Genomic DNA, 23702 nt, shown 5'->3' on the forward strand with positions numbered 1-23702 from the left:
CCATCCCTTGTATTTGCGATTTAAAAAGTAGTTTCGTGTTTGCGAATCTTACAAAATATAAACAAAGTATCCAAAAATATTTAGGGTCACGAAAATTCTTGATCATACATTTAGATATGATTATATACAAAATCAACAAAACATATTCTTGAAAACTTGGAGACCGCTGTTGGAAGCAAAAGAATACACGCTGGTCAAGAAACAAAAATGGCGCTTTGCGAAACGAACAGTCTCGATTGACGAGTTAAATGAGAAATGTACAATTTATAATGAAAGATTTTCGAGAGAATAACAAACGGCAAAGAAGGGATATTAATTCCATAAAAGACCATCTGTCATTATTTTGCTTTGTTGAATGTTGAACTAACGTGAAAAGGACATCAACAGTTTGTGTACGGGCTTGACATTTACGCAGAAGGGAGACAATTTAAGGGGAGGTAAATCTTGTATAACAATAGTTCCGTCAACGTGTTACTGCAGTGAAATATCAAGTGTTATGTTCACTGCAATGAAAATATCACTTTCCCCAACTTCAGAAAAATCAGTCCTTCACACTGAAGTCTATAATAAAACCAGTTGAGATTGATCTTTCTTCAGCTATGTTTACTAAATATTCGCTACTGAAGCAAAGTAACTCGATCTACGTCACAAATAAATTATTAAAGACTGATAGCAAAACTTTAACATTTTATAGAATAAGTTACACAACATCAGTTTATATTGTTTTAAAAAACAACCCAACTTTTTTTATCATATTTCGTCCGCCCTCTCTTTTGCTGGTTAAGGTTGTAGATGAGAAACACGATATGGATGGCCTTAAACGAAATTTACCAATACGATGCACTGCCCTACTTATCACTACACACGCTCAGTATGAACAAAATATGTATTCAAGGAACTCTGGAATATGTGGCAGAATGAAACGGTGACTTGTCACTCGTAACCTGTCTCCTGTACCCTGTCACTTGTACCTAACAGAGGCGACACCCAACTCATCCTTCCTCCCTCGTCGTCCGTCTTCTCTTCAGGGCTCCTCTCTTCGCTTGTCTTGTCTGTTTCACTAGGCAGCAAGGGCATCGTTTCACAGACCACGTCACAGACGTCGGGGAGAGAGGCCGCATCTCCACTTCTTTGTTGAAGCTGACGTGCCCAGTGATGGGGAATATTTTCATACAGGACATCTTCTTCATCACTGTCAATGGATGAAATGTCCATATTGACTCTAAAATCAAAATCAGCTGTACAGTACAATATTTTGAATTTAATTCACTCACTCACTAACTCACTCACTCAAGCACTTACGCACTCACTCAAGCACTCACTCACTCACTCACCTGTGCGTATTATTAAGCCGGTTCCAGCATGTCTCACACTGGATGTGTACTGGCTCCATTGGACGAGTGAAGGTCTGTTCACATTGCAAGGCATCCAGGAGAATGTTGTGTATGAATATATACTGCTCCTGAAAATACATCACACAAACTCAACTTTTCGAAATTTAATAAACATTAAAAGTTGAAGAGTTGTACTTCAGGAATACAACATGCATATTGATCCCGAACCGATATTAATAGTGTCAGGACAACGTAAAACACATCGTCAACATTTGATAATGTCCTCAAAGATAGCAATTTAACCAAAGTCCTTGTCAGCATTAACATTGGAACATTTTTAGCCCGTTTGTTTTCTGTTAGAAGTAACGTAATAATATTAGTCACTTTATAACGATCGTGGAGACTAAACGGCTCTGCTGAATTTCTGCACACTTGGGTCAACATATTTTGAGGAGGAAAAATAGGAAGAAAAACACCGTCTGCCATTGATCTGACCCTGTGGAAGGGCGTCACAGCAATGTGTGCCGCATGCATAACCATTGGTCACCTTCCACCTCTGGTTGTACCAACAGTGTCACAGGCGAGAAATCTTGCGTAACGTATGTGGTCAAAGGATTCCCGTGATAGTATTCTTAAGGAGTGATGTTGTTTTAAACGTGAACAAAAACGTGAAACACTCTTGATACCTCTTCCTTGTTTCACAAAGAACATTGCATTTTTAAGTTCGCAGGACTTTCAGTCAGACATTTTAGAATTCTTTTAGTAATAAACTAACTTTTGTCTGAACCATTTTCATCCTCTTCCTACGGAAGTGTTGCACACAGTTGTAGACACAGACTCGACCCTCGCTCCTCGCCTGGTCCAGTAAGTAGTCCAACGCTAAGAAAGTCCCAGTCCGTCCAACACCTGCACTGCATAGGACAAGAAACACAATGAATACTTTGATTGGCATTTAGAAGTTGGGAGAGCATGAATACATGACACGTTTTAATGGAAAGCAACTTATTTTATTCTTTGTGCGACATTTCAGAGCCCCTTCTTGATTCACTATTCACCTGATGAAGGAGCAAGAAGTAGCTCTGAGACGTCTAACAAAGATTAAAATAAGTTGCTTTCATTAAAAAATGTCATGTATTCAACACAATCAATTGCTTCAACAAAAACGAACCTGCATATTCGTCAAATCCATTACTGTGTGAAAAGTGTGGATCGTACATATTGATAACAAAAGTCAATGCCATATTCCATTTGACAGAAGAACTATTCCAAATATATTAATTCAAGAACTTTGAATCATTGCAAGTTACCAATTCTGACGACAGATGTGAGCATATGCTGCCGCTACACAAGTTAAGGGCAATGTCATCGTTAACGATTAAGTTGTGTGTGTCTACTAATAAGATACATACGTTTTTCTTATTGTACGTGAAATAGATATTTGGAATAAATATCTGTTACCTGCAGTGAACCACTAATGGCCCTGACAGTGGTAGTGCCGTGTCCTTCACTACTTTGTGGAAGTGTAATAGTGCTGTAGTGTCCCTGGGAACCCCGTGGTCGGGCCACTGGGTGAAGTGGAACTGCTTGATCACTCTTGTCTCTGTACCTTCCTGTAAGGACATAAAACAGCAACGCTTCAACCGGTGCGGAGAGCTCACTTGCATTACATTGCTAGGGGCAGGTCCATAGGTTGTAGGTATAATTTGTACTATATGGCTAGTGAGTGGAGGGTGTAGCTATCCCGCCTACTATAGGACCATGGGGTGGAGGGTGTTACTATCCCGCCTACTATAGGACCAGGGGGTGGAGGGTGTAGCTATCCCGCCTACCATAGGACCAGGGGATGGAGGGTGTTGCTATCCCGCCTATTATAGGACCATGGGGTGGAGGGTGTTGCTATCCCGCCTACTATAAGACCAGGGGATGGAGGGTGTAGCTATCCCGCCTACTATAGGACCAGGGGGTGGAGGGTGTTGCTACCCCGCCTACTATAGGACCAGGGGGTTGAGGGTGTAGCTATCCCGCCTACAATAGGACCAGGGGTGGAGGGTGTAGCTATCTCGCCTACTATAGGACCAGGGGTTGGAGGGTCTAGATAACCTAACCACTATAGAACCAGGGGATGGAGGGTCTAGGTAACCTAACCACTATGTGACCAGGGGGTGAAGGGCGTAGATAACCCAACGACTACATCGCCAGGGTGTAGCGTTTGTAGGTAACCCAATTGCTATATGGCCAGTGGAAGGAAGGTGTAGGTAACCCAACGAGTATATGGCCAGGGATTGGAGGTTGAATCTGCCCGAACTACTATATGGCAGATAGTCAGAATCAGAGGGTGTAGGTCACCTGTCATCCAGATTGCCAGGGATCGGATGGCGGAGGTCAGCTACCAGAAGGTCAGGTGTCCAGGGAGCTCAGAAAATAGGTCACCTAACCCCTATATGGCCAGAAACCTTCCAAAAGGTCACCTACGTTCATAAAGGCCACGCGGCGGAGGGTGTGAATCACCTAACTTCTAGGTGTTGAGGGAGCGGAGGGTGTAGGTCAACTTACTTCCAGAACGCCATTGAGTGGAGGGTGTAGGTCGCCTACCTTCTAGGTGTTCAGGGAGCGGAGGATGTGGGTCACCTAACTTCCAGATGGCCAGGAAGCGGACGGGTGTTTCAGGTCACCTACCTTCCATATGAACAGGAAGCGCTGGGTGTAGGTCACCTACCTTCCAGATCGCCATTGAGCGGAGGGTGTAGGTCTCGTAGACTTCCTCTTTCGCGCACTGAACACTTATACTGCCGTACATCGTGGACTCAGAGCTGCAGAATGGCCAGTACCCATAGCACTTAAACTGAGAGAATGCATGATATATTTATATATAGGGTTATTAATGTAGTAGTACTATTATTTGCTCATAATACTTAATGTGATGACATGATGGCGAGTAAAGATTTTTGTATCGGCAGTCCAAAATATATTTGTACATGAACGTCGTCGATATCATCACTTCATGGTAGGAGACATCTTGATTATTATTATTTTTACAAGAAGCTGACATAATGTATTCTGACCTTCCCCGACTCCATGAGATTAGTAACCATGACAATCTTGGCGGTGTTCAGCTGCCATATCATCCTCCAGAAGTCGTTCTTTGTGTGTTCCAAGGGCCCTGTAGAAAGGTTTTCAAGGCTATCTATAGCAAATACGTTGCATGTCATTCCATGGCATTTGATTGGTTAACCAATCTGTCCTGTCCTTATGTTTTAATTCACCAAACAAATAATTAAATCACGCCCACTAGCGGACTTTTGATTCTTGATTGGCTGATAATAGAATGGGCGGGGCTTGTGTTGTATTAATGCGCTAAATGATGTCACCGATTTCGTACTTTTGTTTTTTTGTGTGTTAATGATGAAATAAGCACTCTGTCAAGTTATTATTGTTGACGTATTTATTCAAATGAATTGACTTTAATATGTTTTAGTGTTGAGAGTTTGGAGTTAGAAACCTAAAAAACGGTTTACACGTTTATATGCGGCCATAAACGCAGAAAATATTGAAGTGAATTCTTAACTATGTCCATATAAAAGCGAAAAAAGAATTCCCGTAATGATAAGAGTTCGTTGGTCTGTTCCGATTGACATGAGTATTGGCATAGTCATATTGAACTAAAAAGACATTTGAATGTCGACACGAGTATGTCCATTAGCAGTATTATTATATGTGTGGAGATGACGAAGAAAGTAGTTTACCAAACCCATGAAAGTCTCCACGTACCTTGGGTTGCAACATAACGGGTCTGGTCCATGTATCCCTGTGGGGGAGAGAGTCTCCATGAGTAACTGTGTAACTCCCAATACATTATAAAGCGAGTTTTGTTGAGCTGTGAGCATTATTCCAGTAATATCAGACCGCCTCCGTGATCTAGTGGTGGAGCGTCCGCCCGGAGAGCGAAGGTCAGGGGTTCGGTCCCCGACCGCGTCATACCAAAAGATGTTAAAAGATGGTACTTGTTGTTACCCTGTCTAGCGATCGGCTAAAACAAGGAGCCAGTACACTGTGTATGAGTGGGGTATTTATGTTAAAAATGATTTAATCCCTTAATGAGTTATGCCGAGCGCCAGACAGGGTAACAACAAGTTCCATCTTTTAACGTTTGTTTGGTATGACGCGGTCGGGGACCGAATCTCGAACCTTCCGCTCTCCGGTCAGACACTCTACAACTAGACCGCGGAGGCGGTCTCACCACGTGTAACTGTGTAGTGAAGTGTAGCCGTGCCGGTCACAGACGGGTACATCCTTGGAGTTACCCCCGAGATCGCTCTGATGCTTCCCAACCAAGTACCGTTATAAGGACGATACTGGGGTTCGAATCCAAATACTCATTCCAAATACTAGAACCACACTAAATACGAGAACTACTGTGACACTAAATACAAGAAACACGCTAAATACGAGAACCACTGTAAAAAAGAAGCATCACACTAAATACGAGAACCACACTAAATACAAGAACCACAGTAAAAAAAAGCATCACACTAAATACGAGAACCACGCTAAATACAAGAACCACAGTAAAAAACGAAGCATCACACTGAATACGAGAACCATGCTAAATACAAGAACCATAATAAATACGAGAACCACACTAAATACAAGAACCACAGTAAAAAAAAGCATCACACTAAATACGAGAACCACGCTAAATATTAGAACCACATTAAAAAAAGAAGCATCACACTGAATACGAGAACCATGCTAAATACAAGAACCATAATAAATACGAGAACCACACTAAATGCAAGAACCACAGTAAAAAAAAGCATCACACTAAATACGAGAACCACACTAAATACAAGAACCACAGTAAAAAAAGAAGCATCACACTGAATACGAGAACCACGCTAAATACAAGAACCATAATAAATACGAGAACCACACTAAATACAAGAACCACATTAAAAAAAAAGAAGCATCACACTAAATATGAGAACCACACTTAATACAAGAACCACAGTAAAAAAAGAAGCATCACACTAAATATGAGAACCACAGTAAAAAAAGAAGCATCACACTAAATATGAGAACCACAGTAAAAAAAGAAGCATCACACTAAATACGAGAACCACACTAAATACAAGAACCATAATAAATACGAGAACCACACTAAATACAAGAACCACACAAAATCTAATAAGAACCAAACTAAATTGTTTCATAACTTACATCTATGTAAGAGGCGTTGATGTAGTCGCTGTCATCCTCATTTTCAATCTCAAGGGGCACTCGTGTAGCATCAACTGTAAATACCAAAAATAACATCTCATGCTGTTTTTGTGGCAGGATTGAACTGTTTCTCTGCAATAACGGCGATAACAAAAGCAGTTGGTCGGACACGCGTGTCTAATAAGCAAATGGGACATGCATTTTATCAGATATCTATCCGCCATGTCTGTTTGATGCTACTTTTTGATGAACATGTGACATGGAGACTATTTCGAAAATTTGGTGATAAAGCTAACCAACATCAGAGAAAAGTACTCTGTGTAAATCTTTATGTTTTAGATATGATTAAACCTCGAAATTGAATGTGAAATCGAAAACGTCAACGCCAGAGACAACCAGTCTCGATTATCCACCAAAACAGACTCAGTTTGGCGCAGAAGCAAAACAGTGAACACTATTATTATGGATCGCTGGAAAAATGGTGATGACACCTGGAGTTCGCGAAAAGGATCAGCAATTCATAGATATCCATAACTCCAATTTCGAACATTTACTCAATGTAAAGGTTCCAAAATTCTACCTATATAAGATAAATTAAAGTAAGAATAAATTTCTTTTGTAAAATGACTCTTGATAAAAGAGTACAGCAGGATATATAATTACATACATGGCAGGATATCTTTGTATCTGTTCTTCCCTTCGTTTTCGTCCAAGGAGGCACAATCTACTGGTTTTATATTTGAAGAAGGCAGTTTCTAAAACACAAACATAATAGCTTGTAGTGTTTACAGCCGCAGAGAGCAATATGTCATGGAGAAAAATGCTTGAATATTGACTTGGCAAAAGTTGGTCGGGTTTGAGACACAGAATCAGCCGAGTCATACAACACTCCTCGATCTATATATTAGGGAGTTCCATGTGCAGGTATGTACCTTAAGGTCCTAGGTGCCGTTGTACAACACAACCTTAACGCTACGACTGTTGTAAGTCTATGATATGGTATGGGAGTAATGATCACCTTAGCGCTAAGATCGCTTCGTACAACGGCACCCGGGTGTGTGGTTCGAATCGCACATCCATCCTATGTTAAGATCCCTCGCTGATAAACATTATATTTGCACCAAGGACGTAAGCCTCCAAATTTTAGCAGCGTTAACCACAGACAACCCACTCGCCAAATGGCAACACATTATTTTTTATCGTACGGTTGAGTGAGTGAGTGAGTTGGATTTAACGTCGCTTTTAACAATATTCCAGTTATATCACGGCGTGTCAGCTTAATGTGGGAGGAAAGCCCGAAGTGATGCAGGTCTCAGGCGTTTACCACTTCGGTGAAACCAACGAGCTGGTATGGTGCTGACAAACCTAGAAACATAGTCAGGGCGAACCGGGATTCGAACCAACAACCATAGGTTTCTGGCGTGCCCAAGGGACGCAAATCTGCGGCAATTAGACGACTGGGCCACCCGTGCCCCCCGTACGGTTGATGATATTCAGAACCTTGAAGTATACCTACTTTAAACTCCCCCTCCATGACCTCCTTCGACGTGTCCCCGTTCAGCTCATCACACATGTCCCCGCCTAGTGTATAGACTGGAAGATGGACATATGATTAATATGTACGGAATGCACACTTAGGTTGCATGTATACTTTCGTTTGCAGAATTTTCGTCTTATCCTAATGTTAAATCTCGTTATGTGTCTTACATTTTCCGGTCACGAAGACATGCAGATTAACATGTATGTAACTTCGAAAACAGTAAAAAACCCTAGCATGCAGTAAAATCGTAGTTACATGACACCTGTCATCTCCCCGGGGCAAGGGCGTTAACTGACTATTAAAGTACAGTTTCTACCCTTGCCGAACTAGGCTGGAATTCCGGAGTTACATTTTGGCTGCATTAACAAGTCTATGCATGGTCCAATCAAAATCGCGTAACGAACTAGTCACATGTTTCGTAAACAACATAGATTTCAACATACAGATTTCGGTCGACTGCAGGATTTGCAAAGCATATCTACTGTCGACTGGGCGTCGACAGATATTTTGCAAATCTTTTCATGTTCGTAATAAAGGTGCTCGAGTGATCTGATGCACTTCGCGGGGTAAGACCCGTTTTATTACAATATAGATATTGTTTATCGATCGGATCGTCTTGATTTGGGCGCCGCCATTTTGTTTGATTCCAATGCATGTGATACGAGAGGGGAATCTGATTGGTCAATAGGAGGGACGTAGAAGTGACATAACTCAGGAGAATGGACACATGTCACACTGTCCTGTCCAAATATGAAGCCAAGGAAGTCGATGTAAGTGATATGCCATGATGAAACTTCACATGAAAAAGGCATAGCTCTGAATTCCACATGCACATACATGAAACTACGTATATAACGAACACGCTTATAACGAACTGACGGATATAACGAACTTACTTTTTGTCCCGACTTTTTGCTGTAGTTATGCTGTATATACGCGTGTAAAGAACTACGGTTATTACAAACTAAAATTTGAGTTTGTTATAACCGTAGTTTAATGTATTTTGTTCAATTGGACCTCGAACATGGTGGGAAATTAAATTTTTCACAAATTGTTTTATTAGATACATTTTATACTTTTGGTGACAAGATCCTTTGATTGGGTCAAAATAAGGTATAAGGAACTCTCAAAAGTCATACTTACACCATATCGATTAGTTTAGATCGAGTGTCTATTGGCTATATTCTTACCCGAACACGATGTGTATGTTGGATTAGGAGTTCCTTTTTGGTTCTGTTGTCTTCCTTTGCGTCGCCTTTGTTTGAAAAAAAGGCACGTGGTATTATTATACATGTCGTGAAATCCGCAAGATGGGCGTGGATGATAAATAAACAAGACAACGTAAAGCGCGATCCCTTCTTCGTTGCGGGGTGGGTACTGTTGAACGTGACACGCATCGGGCTGACGATAAAAGTTCCATAAATGGTTTCAGGGACCAACATGGAAAGACATACCCTTAATAACATGTTCCCTACTTTAAGTCGCCTTGACGGTAAACGGTCATTCGTCACCACTCGCCCCTTTCCGTAACCTGCAAGAAGACTCATTCCCCTATCGATGAATATAATGTGCGAAAATACGACAAACCAATCAGAATCTGCGTATGATTTCAAGTTCTTCGTCAAAGACTCCCCCAGAAATAATTTTTGATTTTACATATGTCTTGCATCTAAAAATATACCCATGACACAGTTAAATGTGTTCAATCATACTGTATAACTCCGCATGTCCAGATGTGCTTTCAATTGCATCTGAAATATATAAAATATATGGGGAAATATATGTGAACCATTACGCAACGAGTTGACAATTGTTTTAGGTATGCCCGTTTGCGCTAAGACGGAACCCGGTCTCAAAAATGGCCATGAGAGGGAAACGAGTCGCTATTCGGCTTGTCCCGGAATAACACGAGCTGGTCACGAATGGATGAACGGTAAAGCATGCAATAAGGCTTATATTAATGTTATTCTGCTTATGGGCGTGGTATTCTCTAACTGGAGTCACGGAGTATACACGAATACAATGAACTGCTCACCTTCTGTACACGATGACAACGAGGATGAGAATGGCGATGGCGGCAAGTACAACACACGTGGCTCCAGCTTTGGCTCCTGTGGCTGAAACAAACGTGTTCATTACATACCGGTTAGATGGTCATGATCAAGTCACAGAATACATGCACAAATCTATCTTGTATGTTTTGGCCTCTCGCTAACAGCTGTGGCTGTCTGCTGGTCATTTAAACAGTGATTCAGTATCTAAATATATTGACTCAAACGCTTTGGAAGACAATGGCAAAATAAATGTGTGTGTGTCTGCGTATGTGTGTGTGTCTTGGTTTTATGTACGTCTACCTGTGCATGTCTGCATGTGTCTGTGTATGTGTGTATCTGAGCTTGTGTGTATGTGCGCGTATGTGTCTCTCTATGTATGTGTGACTGCGTCCGTGTGTTTGTGTGTGTCTGCGTATGTATGTGTGAGTCTGTGTGTCTGCGTCTGTGTATGTATTTCTGTATGGGTATCAGTGTGTGTGTCTGCATCTAATTGTATGTGTGAGTCTGTGTGTCTGCGTCTGTGTATGTATTTCTGTATGGGTATCTGTGTGTGTCTGCGTCTAATTGTATGTGTGAGTCTGTGTGTCTGCGTCTGTCTATGTATGTGTGTATGTGTCTGCGTCTGTGTATATATGTATGTGTATGTCTTCGTCTTTGTGTATTGGTGCGTATTTGTGTGTGTGTGTGTGTGTGTGCCTGCGTCATGTGTTTGTGTGTGTCTGCGTCTGTTTCTGTATGTGTATTTCTGCATCTGTGTGTATGTGTGAATATATGTGTGTATCTGCGTTTGTGTGTTTGTGTGCGTATGTGTGTGTGAGTATGTGTGTGTGTCTGCGTCTGCGTCTGCGTCTGCGTATATGTGTACATGTGTCTGCGTGTTTGTTACATTGTATATGCAAGTAATGTTATTAAATGTAAATCTTTTGGGCAATCGCATTTAGTTTGAACATATTCTTTTGCACATCTTCCGGAGGCCAGGGAGCTGACTGACTATAAAAGACAAGTTCCTATCCTTGCGGAACTAGGCTGGATTTTCGTGAATTTCGTGACTCGATCGGCTATTACGAGTGCTGTCCCTTCTATGTCCCTCCTATTGACCAATCCGATTCCACATCTCATATCACTTCAAACAAAATGGCGGCTCCTAGTCAAGACGCTCTAATCGATAGTCAAGATCTACATTGTAAATAAACGAGTCCTACCTCGCAAAAAAGCGTCAAATTACTTGAGCGCCTTGATTATACACATACATAGATTTGGAAAATATCGATCGTAGCGTCACCAGTGGCTATTACGAGTTATGTCCATTCTATGTCCCTCCTAATGACAATCACATTCCACCTTTCGTATCACTTGCATTTGCTTCAAACAAAATGGCGGTGCCCAGTCAAGGCGATCTGATCAGTAATCAAAACCTATATTGTGATCAAACGGGTTTTACTTCGCGTTTACGACGAGTTGGCAGTACACATGCTTTGCAAATCCCGCAACCAATCGAAATCTGCAAGGAGGTAGCATTGTTGTTTAGGAACCGTATGTCGATTTCGTTACGCGATTTGGACATAGACTCGTTAGTCTAGCCAAAAGAAAACTCCGAACTTCTAGCCAGTTTCGGGTGGAAACTCGACTTTTATAATCAGTTAATTCCCTTGTCTCGGGAGGATATCCTTTGCATCTATCTAACAGCGTTAAATGAAGTCGACTTTACGGAGACAATCAGTGGATTCGGCTGTTGTGTATGTAGCGGCCATAAAATTTCCGAGTCCCGAGATGGGATGCAAACCACGGACATTCTGATCCGAGGTCGGACACCTTGTCCACATCACCAAAGAGGTTAACCCTGTTAGCAAGCTGACAAGGTAAGGATGTCATCTGTGGGACGACTCCACACCCTGCTACATGTACAACAATGTCATCTGAATTTAATTATAAATTTGGGACGCTGGCAGTCTTTCTAATCATCGAACTGCCAGTCTTGCGTCTGTATCCGGCATACCAAATACATCATTACAGGCATGTCCACAAGAAGTACGAAGGCCAAATGAGACCCTCCAGACCCGCTAGACCCTCTAGACCCTCTTGACACTGATCCTCTAGACCCTCTTGACCCTATAGATCCTCTTGACCCTCCAGACCCTCCAGACCCTCTAGACCCTCCAGACCCTCTTGACCCTCTAGGCCCTCATGACCCTCTAGACCCTCTAGTCAGAAGAATGTTTGCTCTTCCTTTAACAGCATTTGGAACTGTACAAAGTGCAAACTAGTTTACGCTCTGTTCCGTTGAAAAAAGCAAATTATACACTTAGGGGAACATGAAATATGATGTAAATACAAAGTATTAAAGAACAAAGATAACATCCTGTGACGGAACGTTTATGTCTGAAAAACTACGTGCAGTTTGCACGTTCCTCACACAGTTAGCGCCAAACACATCTGTAGATGTCATTCCTGATTTAGACACTTTAAAGGAAGGCCGATTAATCTCTATGGACCATTATTTCTGTCAATTATTGATTAACTTTGCACTTCCCTGATAGGCGTGGTCGTGTCTGGCGACGTCGAAATGAACCTCAAGCCAATGACAACCTGAGATCACATGAGAGTTGACAGGAATCCCACTTCATATTGTGCAAAGAAGGTACCATCTGTACCATCGGGTCAACATACTGACACTTTTTGATGTCCCCTTTGCAAGGCTTTTTCAGGACGAGAACACCCTCGATCACCGTGCACTGATCGCAAATGCCCACCTCTAGCAGCACACCATCCATAGAATGCCTGGAACATTATAGGGAGACGTGTACGTCAACGTCATAGGCCGCCGATGACGATGGCTTACCTGGGCAAGGGGCTGCAAGAGGGGTGGGACAGGCTCCCTCAAATCGCTATTGGGAGACTCATAAGCAGTATGCTCGTCGAGTGAATGGATGTTAGACAAATCATGGCGGTATTTCGCACTACTGATCCAGAAACGTCAACTTTGAAATTTCCCAACTTCTCCCTATCGCGGGCGTTCATAACATCTACTGTCATACATCACTACAAAGTGTAATGTGTTCCCAATTTGTTCATTATTATCACAGAACTATTACTCAGAAAACTATATATGTTACAATTTTGGAAATTCTAAGTTATTTCTGAGTATTCCCTACCCTTTTGAAGAGTATATTTAAGGAACGTGTGGATGGGTATACGAACAGTAAGATGACTACACCAAGCGATCGTCAATGTTTCGTCATAAAAGGTACTTAGTAAAACGAATTTAAGTTGTATGAAACGCGATCAAAACGTCTCTATCATAACTGTCATAATACGAACCTACCCATTTCTATCAACGTGAAAAACTGTATTCATAAGTACCTGCTATGCCACCAACAATTTGAATTATGCCTCACTGTAACCCGTCCATAATACAAACAATACAACCCTGTAACGCGACCGTAACTGGCACAATACATCCCTGTAACCCGACCATAACTGGCACAATACGTCCCTGTAACGCAACAATAACTGGCACATTACATCCCTGTGAACCGGCTATAACTGGCACAATACATCCCTGTAACCCGACCATAACTGTCACAATACATCCCTGTAACGCAACAATAACTGGCACATTACATCCCTGTGAACCGACAATAACTAGCACAATACATCCCTGTGAACCGACTATAACTGTTCCAAAACATCCTTGTAAAGCGACCATAACTTTCACGATACATCGCTGTGAACCGATTATAAGTCACAATACATCCCTGTGAACCGACCATAACTCTCACAATAAATCCTTGTAACACGACTAAAACTGAAACAATGCATCCCTGTCAACAGACCATAACTGGCACTATACATCCCTGTAACCCGACTATAACTGTCACAATGCATCCCTTCAACCCGACAATAACTGGCACAATACATTCCCGTAAACCAAGTACAACTGTCACAATACATCCCTGTGAACCAATTAAAAGGTGTCACAATACATCACGGTAACCCAACTATAACTGTCACAATACATCCCTGTTACCTGACTAACTGTAACAATACATCCCTTTGAACCGACCATAACTCTCACAATATATCTCTGTAACCCGACCATAACTGTCACAATACATCCCTGTAACCCGACCATAACTGTCACAATACATCCCTGTAACCCGACTATAACTGGCACAATACATCCCTGTAACCTGACTATAACTCTCACAATACATCCCTGTAACACCACTTTAACAGTCATAATACATCCCTGTAAACAAACTATAACTGTCACAATACATCCCTGTAAAGCAACTAAAACTTTTACAATACATCACTGTGAACCGACTAAAACAGTCACAATACATCCCTGTAACCCGACTATGACTGTCACAATACATCCCTGTTACCCGACCAAAACTGTCATAATACATCCCTGTGAACCGACTATAACTGTTCCAAAACATCCTTGTAAAGCGACCATAACTTTCACGATACATCGCTGTGAACCGATTATAAGTCACAATACATCCCTGTGAACCGACCATAACTCTCACAATAAATCCTTGTAACACGACTAAAACTGAAACAATGCATCCCTGTCAACAGACCATAACTGGCACTATACATCCCTGTAACCCGACTATAACTGTCACAATGCATCCCTGTAACCCGACAATAACTGGCACAATACATTCCCGTAAACCAAGTTCAACTGTCACAATACATCCCTGTGAACCAATTAAAAGGTGTCACAATACATCACGGTAACCCAACTATAACTGTCACAATACATCCCTGTTACCTGACTAACTGTAACAATACATCCCTTTGAACCGACCATAACTCTCACAATATATCTCTGTAACCCGACCATAACTGTCACAATACATCCCTGTAACCCGACCATAACTGTCACAATACATCCCTGTAACCCGACTATAACTGGCACAATACATCCCTGTAACCTGACTATAACTCTCACAATACATCCCTGTAACACCACTTTAACAGTCATAATACATCCCTGTAAACAAACTATAACTGTCACAATACATCCCTGTAAAGCAACTAAAACTTTTACAATACATCACTGTGAACCGACTAAAACAGTCACAATACATCCCTGTAACCCGACTATGACTGTCACAATACATCCCTGTTACCCGACCAAAACTGTCATAATACATCCCTGTGAACCGACTATAACTGTTCCAAAACATCCTTGTAAAGCGACCATAACTTTCACGATACATCGCTGTGAACCGATTATAAGTCACAATACATCCCTGTGAACCGACCATAACTCTCACAATAAATCCTTGTAACACGACTAAAACTGAAACAATGCATCCCTGTCAACAGACCATAACTGGCACTATACATCCCTGTAACCCGACTATAACTGTCACAATGCATCCCTGTAACCCGACAATAACTGGCACAATACATTCCCGTAAACCAAGTTCAACTGTCACAATACATCCCTGTGAACCAATTAAAAGGTGTCACAATACATCACGGTAACCCAACTATAACTGTCACAATACATCCCTGTTACCTGACTAACTGTAACAATACATCCCTTTGAACCGACCATAACTCTCACAATATATCTCTGTAACCCGACCATAACTGTCACAATACATCCCTGTAACCCGACCATAACTGTCACAATACATCCCTGTAACCCGACTATAACTGGCACAATACATCCCTGTAACCTGACTATAACTCTCACAATACATCCCTGTAACACCACTTTAACAGTCATAATACATCCCTGTAAACAAACTATAACTGTCACAATACATCCCTGTAAAGCAACTAAAACTTTTACAATACATCACTGTGAACCGACTAAAACAGTCACAATACATCCCTGTAACCCGACTATGACTGTCACAATACATCCCTGTTACCCGACCAAAACTGTCATAATATATCCCTGTAACCAGACTATAACAGTCACAATACATACACTGTTACCAGACTATAACTGTAACAAATACATCCCTTTGAACCGACCATAACTGCCACAATATATCTCGATAACCCGACTATAACTGTCATTATACATCCCTGTAACCCGACCATAACTGTCACAATACATCCCTGTAACCCGACTATAACAGGCACAATACATCCCGGTAACCCGACTATAACTCTCACAATACATCCCTGTAACACCACTATAACAGTCATAATACATCCCTGTAAACAAACTGTAATTGTCACAATACATCCCTGTAAAGCGACTAAAACTTTCACAATACATCACTGTGAACCGACTAAAACAGTCACAATACATCCCTGTTACCCGACCAAAACTGTCACAATATATCCCTGTAACCAGACTATAACTGTCACAATACATACACTGTTACCAGACTATAACTGTAACAAATACATCCCTTTGAACCGACCATAACTCCCACAATATATCTCGATAACCCGACTATAACTGTCATTATACATCCCTGTAACCCGAACATAACTCTCAAAATACAACACTGTAACACGACTATAACTGTCACAATACATCCCGGTAACCCGACTATAACTCTCACAATACATCCCTGTAACACCACTATAACAGTCATAATACATCCCTGTAAACAAACTGTAATTGTCACAATACATCCCGGTAAAGCGACTAAAACTTTCACAATACATCACTGTGAACCGACTATAGCTGTCACAATACATCCCTGTAACCCGACTAAAACTGTCAAAAATATATCCCTTTGAACCGACCATAACTCTCACAATATATCTCTGTAACCCAGCTATAACTGTCATTATACATCCCTGTAACCCAACCATAACTGTCACAATACATCCCTGTCACCCGACTATAACTGTCACAATACGTCCATGTGAACCGACTGTAACAGTCACAATACATCGCTGTAACCCGACCATAACTGGCACAATACATCCCTGTTACCCGACCATAACTGGCACAATACATCCCTGTGAACCGACCATAACTGGCACAATACATCCCTGTAACCGACTATAACAGTCACAATAAATCCCTGTAACCCGACAATAACTGTCATTATACATCCCTGTAACACGACAATAACTCTCAAAATACAACACTGTAACCCGACAATAACAGTCACAATACATCCCTGTTATGCGACTATAACTTTCACATATACATCACTGTGAACCGACTACAACTGTTCCAAAACATCCTTGTAAAGCGACCATAACTTTCACAATACATCCCCGTGAACCGATTATAAGTCACAATACATCCCTGTGAAACGACCATAACTGGCACAATACATCCCTGTAACCCGATTATAACAGTCACATACATCCCTGTAATGCGACTATAACTTTCACAATATATCACTGTGAACCGACTATAACTGTTACAAAACATCCTTTTAAAGCGAGCACAACTTTCACAATACATCACTGTGAACCGACTATTACGATCACAATACATACTTGTAAAGCGACCATAACTTTCAAAATACATCCTTGTGAACCGGCTATAACAGTCACAATACATCCCTGTGAACTGACCATAACTCTGACAATGCATCCTTTTAAAGCGACCATAATTTTCACAATACATCCCTGTGAACCGACTATAACAGTCACAATACATCCTTGTAAAGCGACCATAACAGTCACAATACATCCCTGTGAACCGACCATAACTCTCACAATACATCCTTTTAAAGCGACCATAATTTTCACAATACATCACTGTGAACCGACTATAACAGTCACAATACATCCTTGTAAAGCGACCATAACTTTCACAAAACATCCCTGAGAACCGACTTTTACAGTCACAATACATCCCTGAAAACCGACTATAACAGTCACAATGCATCCCTGTGAACCAACCATAACTGTCACAATCAAACCCTGTTAACCAACTATAACACTCACAATACATCCCTGTAACCCGACTATAGCTGTTAAAATACATCCCTGTAAACCAAAAATAACTGGCACAAAACAGCCTTGTAAAGCGACCATAACTTACACAATACATCCCTGTGAGCCGACTAAAACAGTCGCAATACATCCCTGTGAACCGACCATAACTCTCATAATACATCCTTGTAACACGACTAAAACTGAAACAATGCATCCCTGTCAACAGACCATAACTGGCACTATACATCCCTGTAACCCGACTATAACTGACACAATGCATCCCTGTAACCCGAAAATAACTGGCACAACACATTCCCGTAAACCAAGTACAACTGTCACAATACATCCCTGTGAACCAATTAAAAGGTGTCATAATATATCTCTGTAACCCGACCATAACTGTCACAATACATCCCTGTAACCCGACCATAACTGTCACAATACATCACTGTGAACCGACTATAACTGTTACAAAACATCCTTTTAAAGCGAGCATAACTTTCACAATTCATCACTGTGAACCGACTATAACAGTCACAATACATCCTTGTAAAGCGACCATAACTTTCACAATACATCCCTGAGAACCAACCATAACTGTCACAAGCAAACCCTGTTACCCAACTATAACTCTCACAATACATCCCTGTAACCCGACTATAACTGTTACAATACATCCCTGTAAACCAACTATAACTGGCACAAAACAGCCTTTTTAAGCGACCATAACTTTCACAATACGTCCCTGTGAACCGAGTATAACAGTCACAATACATCCCTGTGACCCGACCAAAACTCTCACAATACATTCCTGTAGCCCGAATATAACTGGCACAATACATCCCTGTAACCCCATTATGGCTCTCACAATACATACCTGTAACACCACTATAACAGTCATAATACATCCCTGTATACAAACTATAACTGCCACAATACATCCCTGTAAAGCGACTATAACTGTCACAATACATCCCTGTGAATCGACCATAACTGTCACAATACATCCCCGTAAACAGAGAAAAATTGTCATAATATATCGCCGTGAACCGACTAAAAAGTGTCACAACTAATCACTATATCTCTCACAATGCATCCCTGTAGCCCGACCATATCTGGCACAATACATCCCCGTAAACCAAGTACAGCAGTGACAATACATCCCCGTAAACCAACTATAAGGTGTCAAAAGCATCACTGTAACCCGACTATAACTCTCACAAAACATCCCTGTAACCCGACTAAAACTGTCACAATACATCCCTGAGACCCGACTATAACTGTCACAATGCATCCCTGTGAACCAACCATAACTGTCACAATCAAACCCAGTTACCCGACTATAACTCTCACAATAAATCCTTGTAGCCCAACTATAACTGTTACAATACATCCCTGTAAACCAACTATATTTGGCACAAAACAGCCTTGTAAAGCGACCATAACTTTCACAACACGTCCCTATGAACCGACTAAAACTGTCACAATGCATCCCTGTAACCCGACAATAACTGGCACAATACATCCCCGTAAACCAAGTACAACTGTCACAATACATCCCTGTAAAGCAACTATAACTTTCACAATACATCACTGTGAACCGACTATAACAGTCACAATACATCCGTGTGAACCGACTATAACTGTCACAATACATCCCTCTGGACCGACCATAACTGTCACAATACATCCACGTAAACCGAGAAAAGCTGTCATAATATATCGCTGTGAACCGACTAAAACGTGTCACAATCAATCCCTGTAACCGACTATAACAGTCACAATACATCCTTGTAAAGCTACCATAACGTTCACAATACATCCCTGTGAACCGACTATAAGAGTCACAGTACATTCTTGTAAAGCGACCATAACTTTCACAATACATCCCAGTGAACCGACCATTACTAACACAATACATCCGCGTAAACTGAGTACAATTTTCACAATACATCCTTGTGTACCGACTAGAAAGTGTCACAATACATCCCTGTGACCCGACTATAACTCCCACAATACATCCCTGTAAACCCACTAAAACTGTCACAATGCATCTCTGTGAACCGACCATAAGTGTCACAATACATCCCTGTAACCCGACTAAAAAGGTCACAATACATCCTTGTAAACCGACAACAACTCTCACAATAAATCCCTGTAACCCGACTATAACTCTCACAATCCATCACTGTAAACCAACTATTACTGTCACAGAACATCTTTGTAAAGCGACCATAACTGTCACAATACATCCCTGTGAACCGACTATAACAGTAACAATACATCCCTATGAACCGATCATAACTCTCACAATACATCCTCGTTAAGCTACCATAACTTTCACAATACATCACTGTGAACCGACTATAACAGTCACAATACATCCCTATGAACCGATCATAACTCTCACAATACATCCTCGTAAAGCTACCATAACTTTCACAATACATCATCGTTATAGAAACAGCAGTAAGTATACGTATGATGCACAGAAGTGTACTACCAACCACATTTAGCAAAAACGGATATCATTCATATTAGCGATTACTACGAGAGCCCGTTAGAACCAAATTGGTATTTTCTTTTTTTTCTCTTTTAAAAGACGTAATTACGACTTAATTCTCGTAATTACGACTTTTAAAGAGAAAAAAACAACAAATACCAATATGGTCCTAATGGGATTTCGTAGATTACAACTTACCACTTGACGCCCCCGTGTCTTTGTCACATTCAACGCTACAGTTGCAAAGACAGAGGACATCGCACTTGTACCCTGTGTAACCTGGCTCACAGCTGCCACTCTCCCCCATGACTTTATCACATCCAACGCTACAGTTGGGGGGACAGGTAACATCGCACTTGTCCCCTATGTAACCTGGCTCACAGCTGCCACACTCCCCCGTGTCTTTATCACATCCATCTCTACAGTTGGGGGGACAGGTAACATCACACTTGTCCCCTGTGTAACCTGGCTCACAGCTGCCACACTCCCCCGTGTCTTTATCACATCCATCTCTACAGTTGGGGGGACAGGTAACATCGCACTTGTCCCCTGTGTAACCTGGCTCACAGCTGCCACACTCCCCCGTGTCTTTATCACATCCATCTCTACAGTTGGGGGGACAGGTAATATCACATCTATCCCCTGAGTAACCTGGCTCACAGCTGCCACACACCCCTGTGATCCTATTACATCCATCTCTACAGTTGGGGGGACAGGTAATATCACATCTATCCCCTGAGTAACCTGGCTCACAGCTGCCACACTCCCCCGTGATCCTATTACATCCATGTGTACAGTTGGAGGAACAAGGTGTTCCACAGTGTGGACCGTAATACCGGGGATTCTGACATGGTCCTGTACAACCATCACTATAACGTTCACACTGTGTACAGGCTATAAGACAGTTCACACCACAGTTATCTCCCTTCTTGCCGGCCACACATCCCTCTGTACACGCAACACGGGTGTTGTTCATCTCACAGCGAGAGTTGAGACAGGTGTCTGGACAGTCATGTTCACACTGTTTACCATAGAACCTGGAGTCAAGACACTGGAGACACTCTCCAGATGACGTCACATTGACACAGCGAGGTAGACACACACCGTCAACACAGGTCACGTTGTTACCGTCACAGTTGCTGCATGGTGTGCTTGCTGAGGATGCTGTGATATAAATTGGTAGAACAATCATAGATACACACATACATTGTTAAAAATGATATAACACATTTCGTAATACAACAAAATAATGCAAAGTAACTGTTATCGCCCTTTGGACAATGCACACTTTCTACACTTATTAAATCTGTTGTTTCTGATATTTTACTAAATGTTAAAGATAAAGGGAGCGGTTACTCTTGTCGAGATACATTGCCGGGGAAAAGAAACTATACACTTGAAAATTGGATTTAATCTAAAACTTACAAACGTTACTAGGCTGAACACAGACACTTGCTGTGACATAATCGTTGATACGATGCGACCGCATCCGTGGTCTAATGGTAGAGCGTCCGCCCGGAGAGCGGAAGGTCCGGGGTTCGGTACCCAGCCGCGTCATACCAAAAGACGTTAAAAGATGGTACTTGTTGTCTGGCGCTCGGCATTAAAGGGCTAAAACAAGGACTGGTCGGCTCGGAGTCAGTATACTATGTCTGAGTGGGGTGTTTATGTTAAACTGCGGCATGGTATCTCAGTGTGCTAGCACTATAAATCGGCATCAGTCCGGACTAGTACACACACACACACATACACACACACATACACACACACATACACACACACACACACACACACACACACACACACACACACACACACACACACACACACACACACACACACACACACACGTCGCTATATAAGTGCAATAATCTTGGACGGGACGTTAAACCCCATTTCACCTCACATCACCTGATACGATGCATGAAGTATGTCCTCTGATACCCGTATCAAATACATCACCATCGAATAACCATTTCTTGTTTGTATAATTATTGCCACCCTAAAACCCACATTAGTGTACACTTGCTTTTGCTGGCCAGATAATTTCAAGTACAGTAGGGGCAGTTGGGTAGCCTAGTGGTTAAAGCGTTCGCTCGTCACGCCGAAGACCCGGGTTCGATTACCGACATGGATACAATGTGTGAAGCCCATTTCTGGTGTCCCCGCCGTGATATTGCTGGAATATTGCTAAAAGCAGCGCAAAACCATATTCACGCACTCACTCAAGTACAGTATATTACGTCATTAAATCTTACTGCATGGGATCCTTGGACCAATCAGGATGATTACAGCGGACAAGGTAGCGAGCCACGTGGCCTGCATTCTATCCCCATGGAGACGACGTCGACCTGGATGATAAACAATACAGGGATGTTCCATGTACAGCCTTGTCTCCACTCATACCCTGTATGCTGGAGAGGGGAGGGGTACAGGCGTCAGGTTACCTGCAACAGAGTCACACAGTCAAGTGTATCGGTGCTTTCTTATGGGAAACCTTATACCGATTTGGGCGGTGTTTATAGATTGACGACTGGCCCATAACTAAGAAAACGTACCATCTTGTCTGCTTGTGCCAAGTCTGTAACACAATAAAAAGACCAGTTGTTCTCTCAAATCCGCTTAATGAGGGAGGAAAGCCCGAAGTGATGCAGATCTCAGACGTTTACCACTTCGGTGAAACCCACGAGCACGGGTGTGGTGCTGACGAACCTGGAAACATAATCGGGGAGAATCGTGATTCGAGCCCACAATCATAGGTTTCTGGCGTGCTCAGTGAATCGCGGCGCCTAAGACGACTTGGCCACCCGTGCCCGGCGGTGTGTATGTAGTGTTTTTCTATCTCCTTGATTGAATCTTTATGGATGGAAGTTGAGGGACGAGACCTGGGGTCATCATCAAGGCTTGTTCTCCCAGCCTTACACATAATGTTCAACAGTTGGGTAGCTGAGGCACGTATCCTCATACACTTGCGGTCATGTATTTCTAAGGGAGTACTTTTCTCTTAAGTCAAAAACTTGACTGCTCGGTACTCGTTCTTTTCAAATTCTGTGTCCAATTGGAGCCCTTCCACGTTCAACTTGGTGTCATTAATATACAAACGGCCACAAGAGACCAAATACACTTGCAATGAACTACCCAAACAATGTACTACATTAACTATC

At 41.9% G+C, this 23702-nt stretch overlaps 1 protein-coding gene across 1 annotated transcript; it reads right to left on the bottom strand.

Annotated features, from left to right (window-relative positions):
• Positions 1-933: 933 nt before the first annotated feature.
• On the bottom strand, positions 934-22863 carry LOC139478401 (uncharacterized). Its single transcript, XM_071260846.1, has 14 exons — positions 22797-22863; positions 20836-21702; positions 10127-10208; positions 9282-9346; positions 8068-8144; positions 7219-7306; positions 6552-6625; positions 5103-5139; positions 4397-4494; positions 4051-4176; positions 2793-2944; positions 2110-2245; positions 1335-1462; positions 934-1222 (listed from the first exon to the last, which is right to left on the bottom strand). Exons 1-14 carry the CDS (start codon positions 22861-22863, stop codon positions 934-936), a joined length of 2286 nt encoding a protein of 761 aa, XP_071116947.1.
• Positions 22864-23702: the final 839 nt, after the last annotated feature.

The sequence above is a fragment of the Haliotis cracherodii genome, unplaced genomic scaffold, assembly GCF_022045235.1.
Source record: "Haliotis cracherodii isolate W230 unplaced genomic scaffold, xgHalCrac1.p SCAF_4, whole genome shotgun sequence".
Lineage (NCBI taxonomy): Eukaryota > Metazoa > Mollusca > Gastropoda > Lepetellida > Haliotidae > Haliotis > Haliotis cracherodii.

What these genes read in the sequence shown, in the direction of transcription:
- LOC139478401 (XM_071260846.1), bottom strand. Translation starts at nt 22,863, where the DNA reads ATGCAGGCCACGTGGCTCGCTACCTTGTCCGCTGTAATCATCCTGATT. An exon ending in TGAAAATGGTTCAGACAAAA is followed by an intron (nt 1,463 to 2,109) that starts GTTAGTTTATTA and finishes ATGTATTTTCAG; the next exon opens with GAGCAGTATATATTCATACA. An exon ending in CGGCTTAATAATACGCACAG is followed by an intron (nt 1,223 to 1,334) that starts GTGAGTGAGTGA and finishes TTTTGATTTTAG; the next exon opens with AGTCAATATGGACATTTCAT.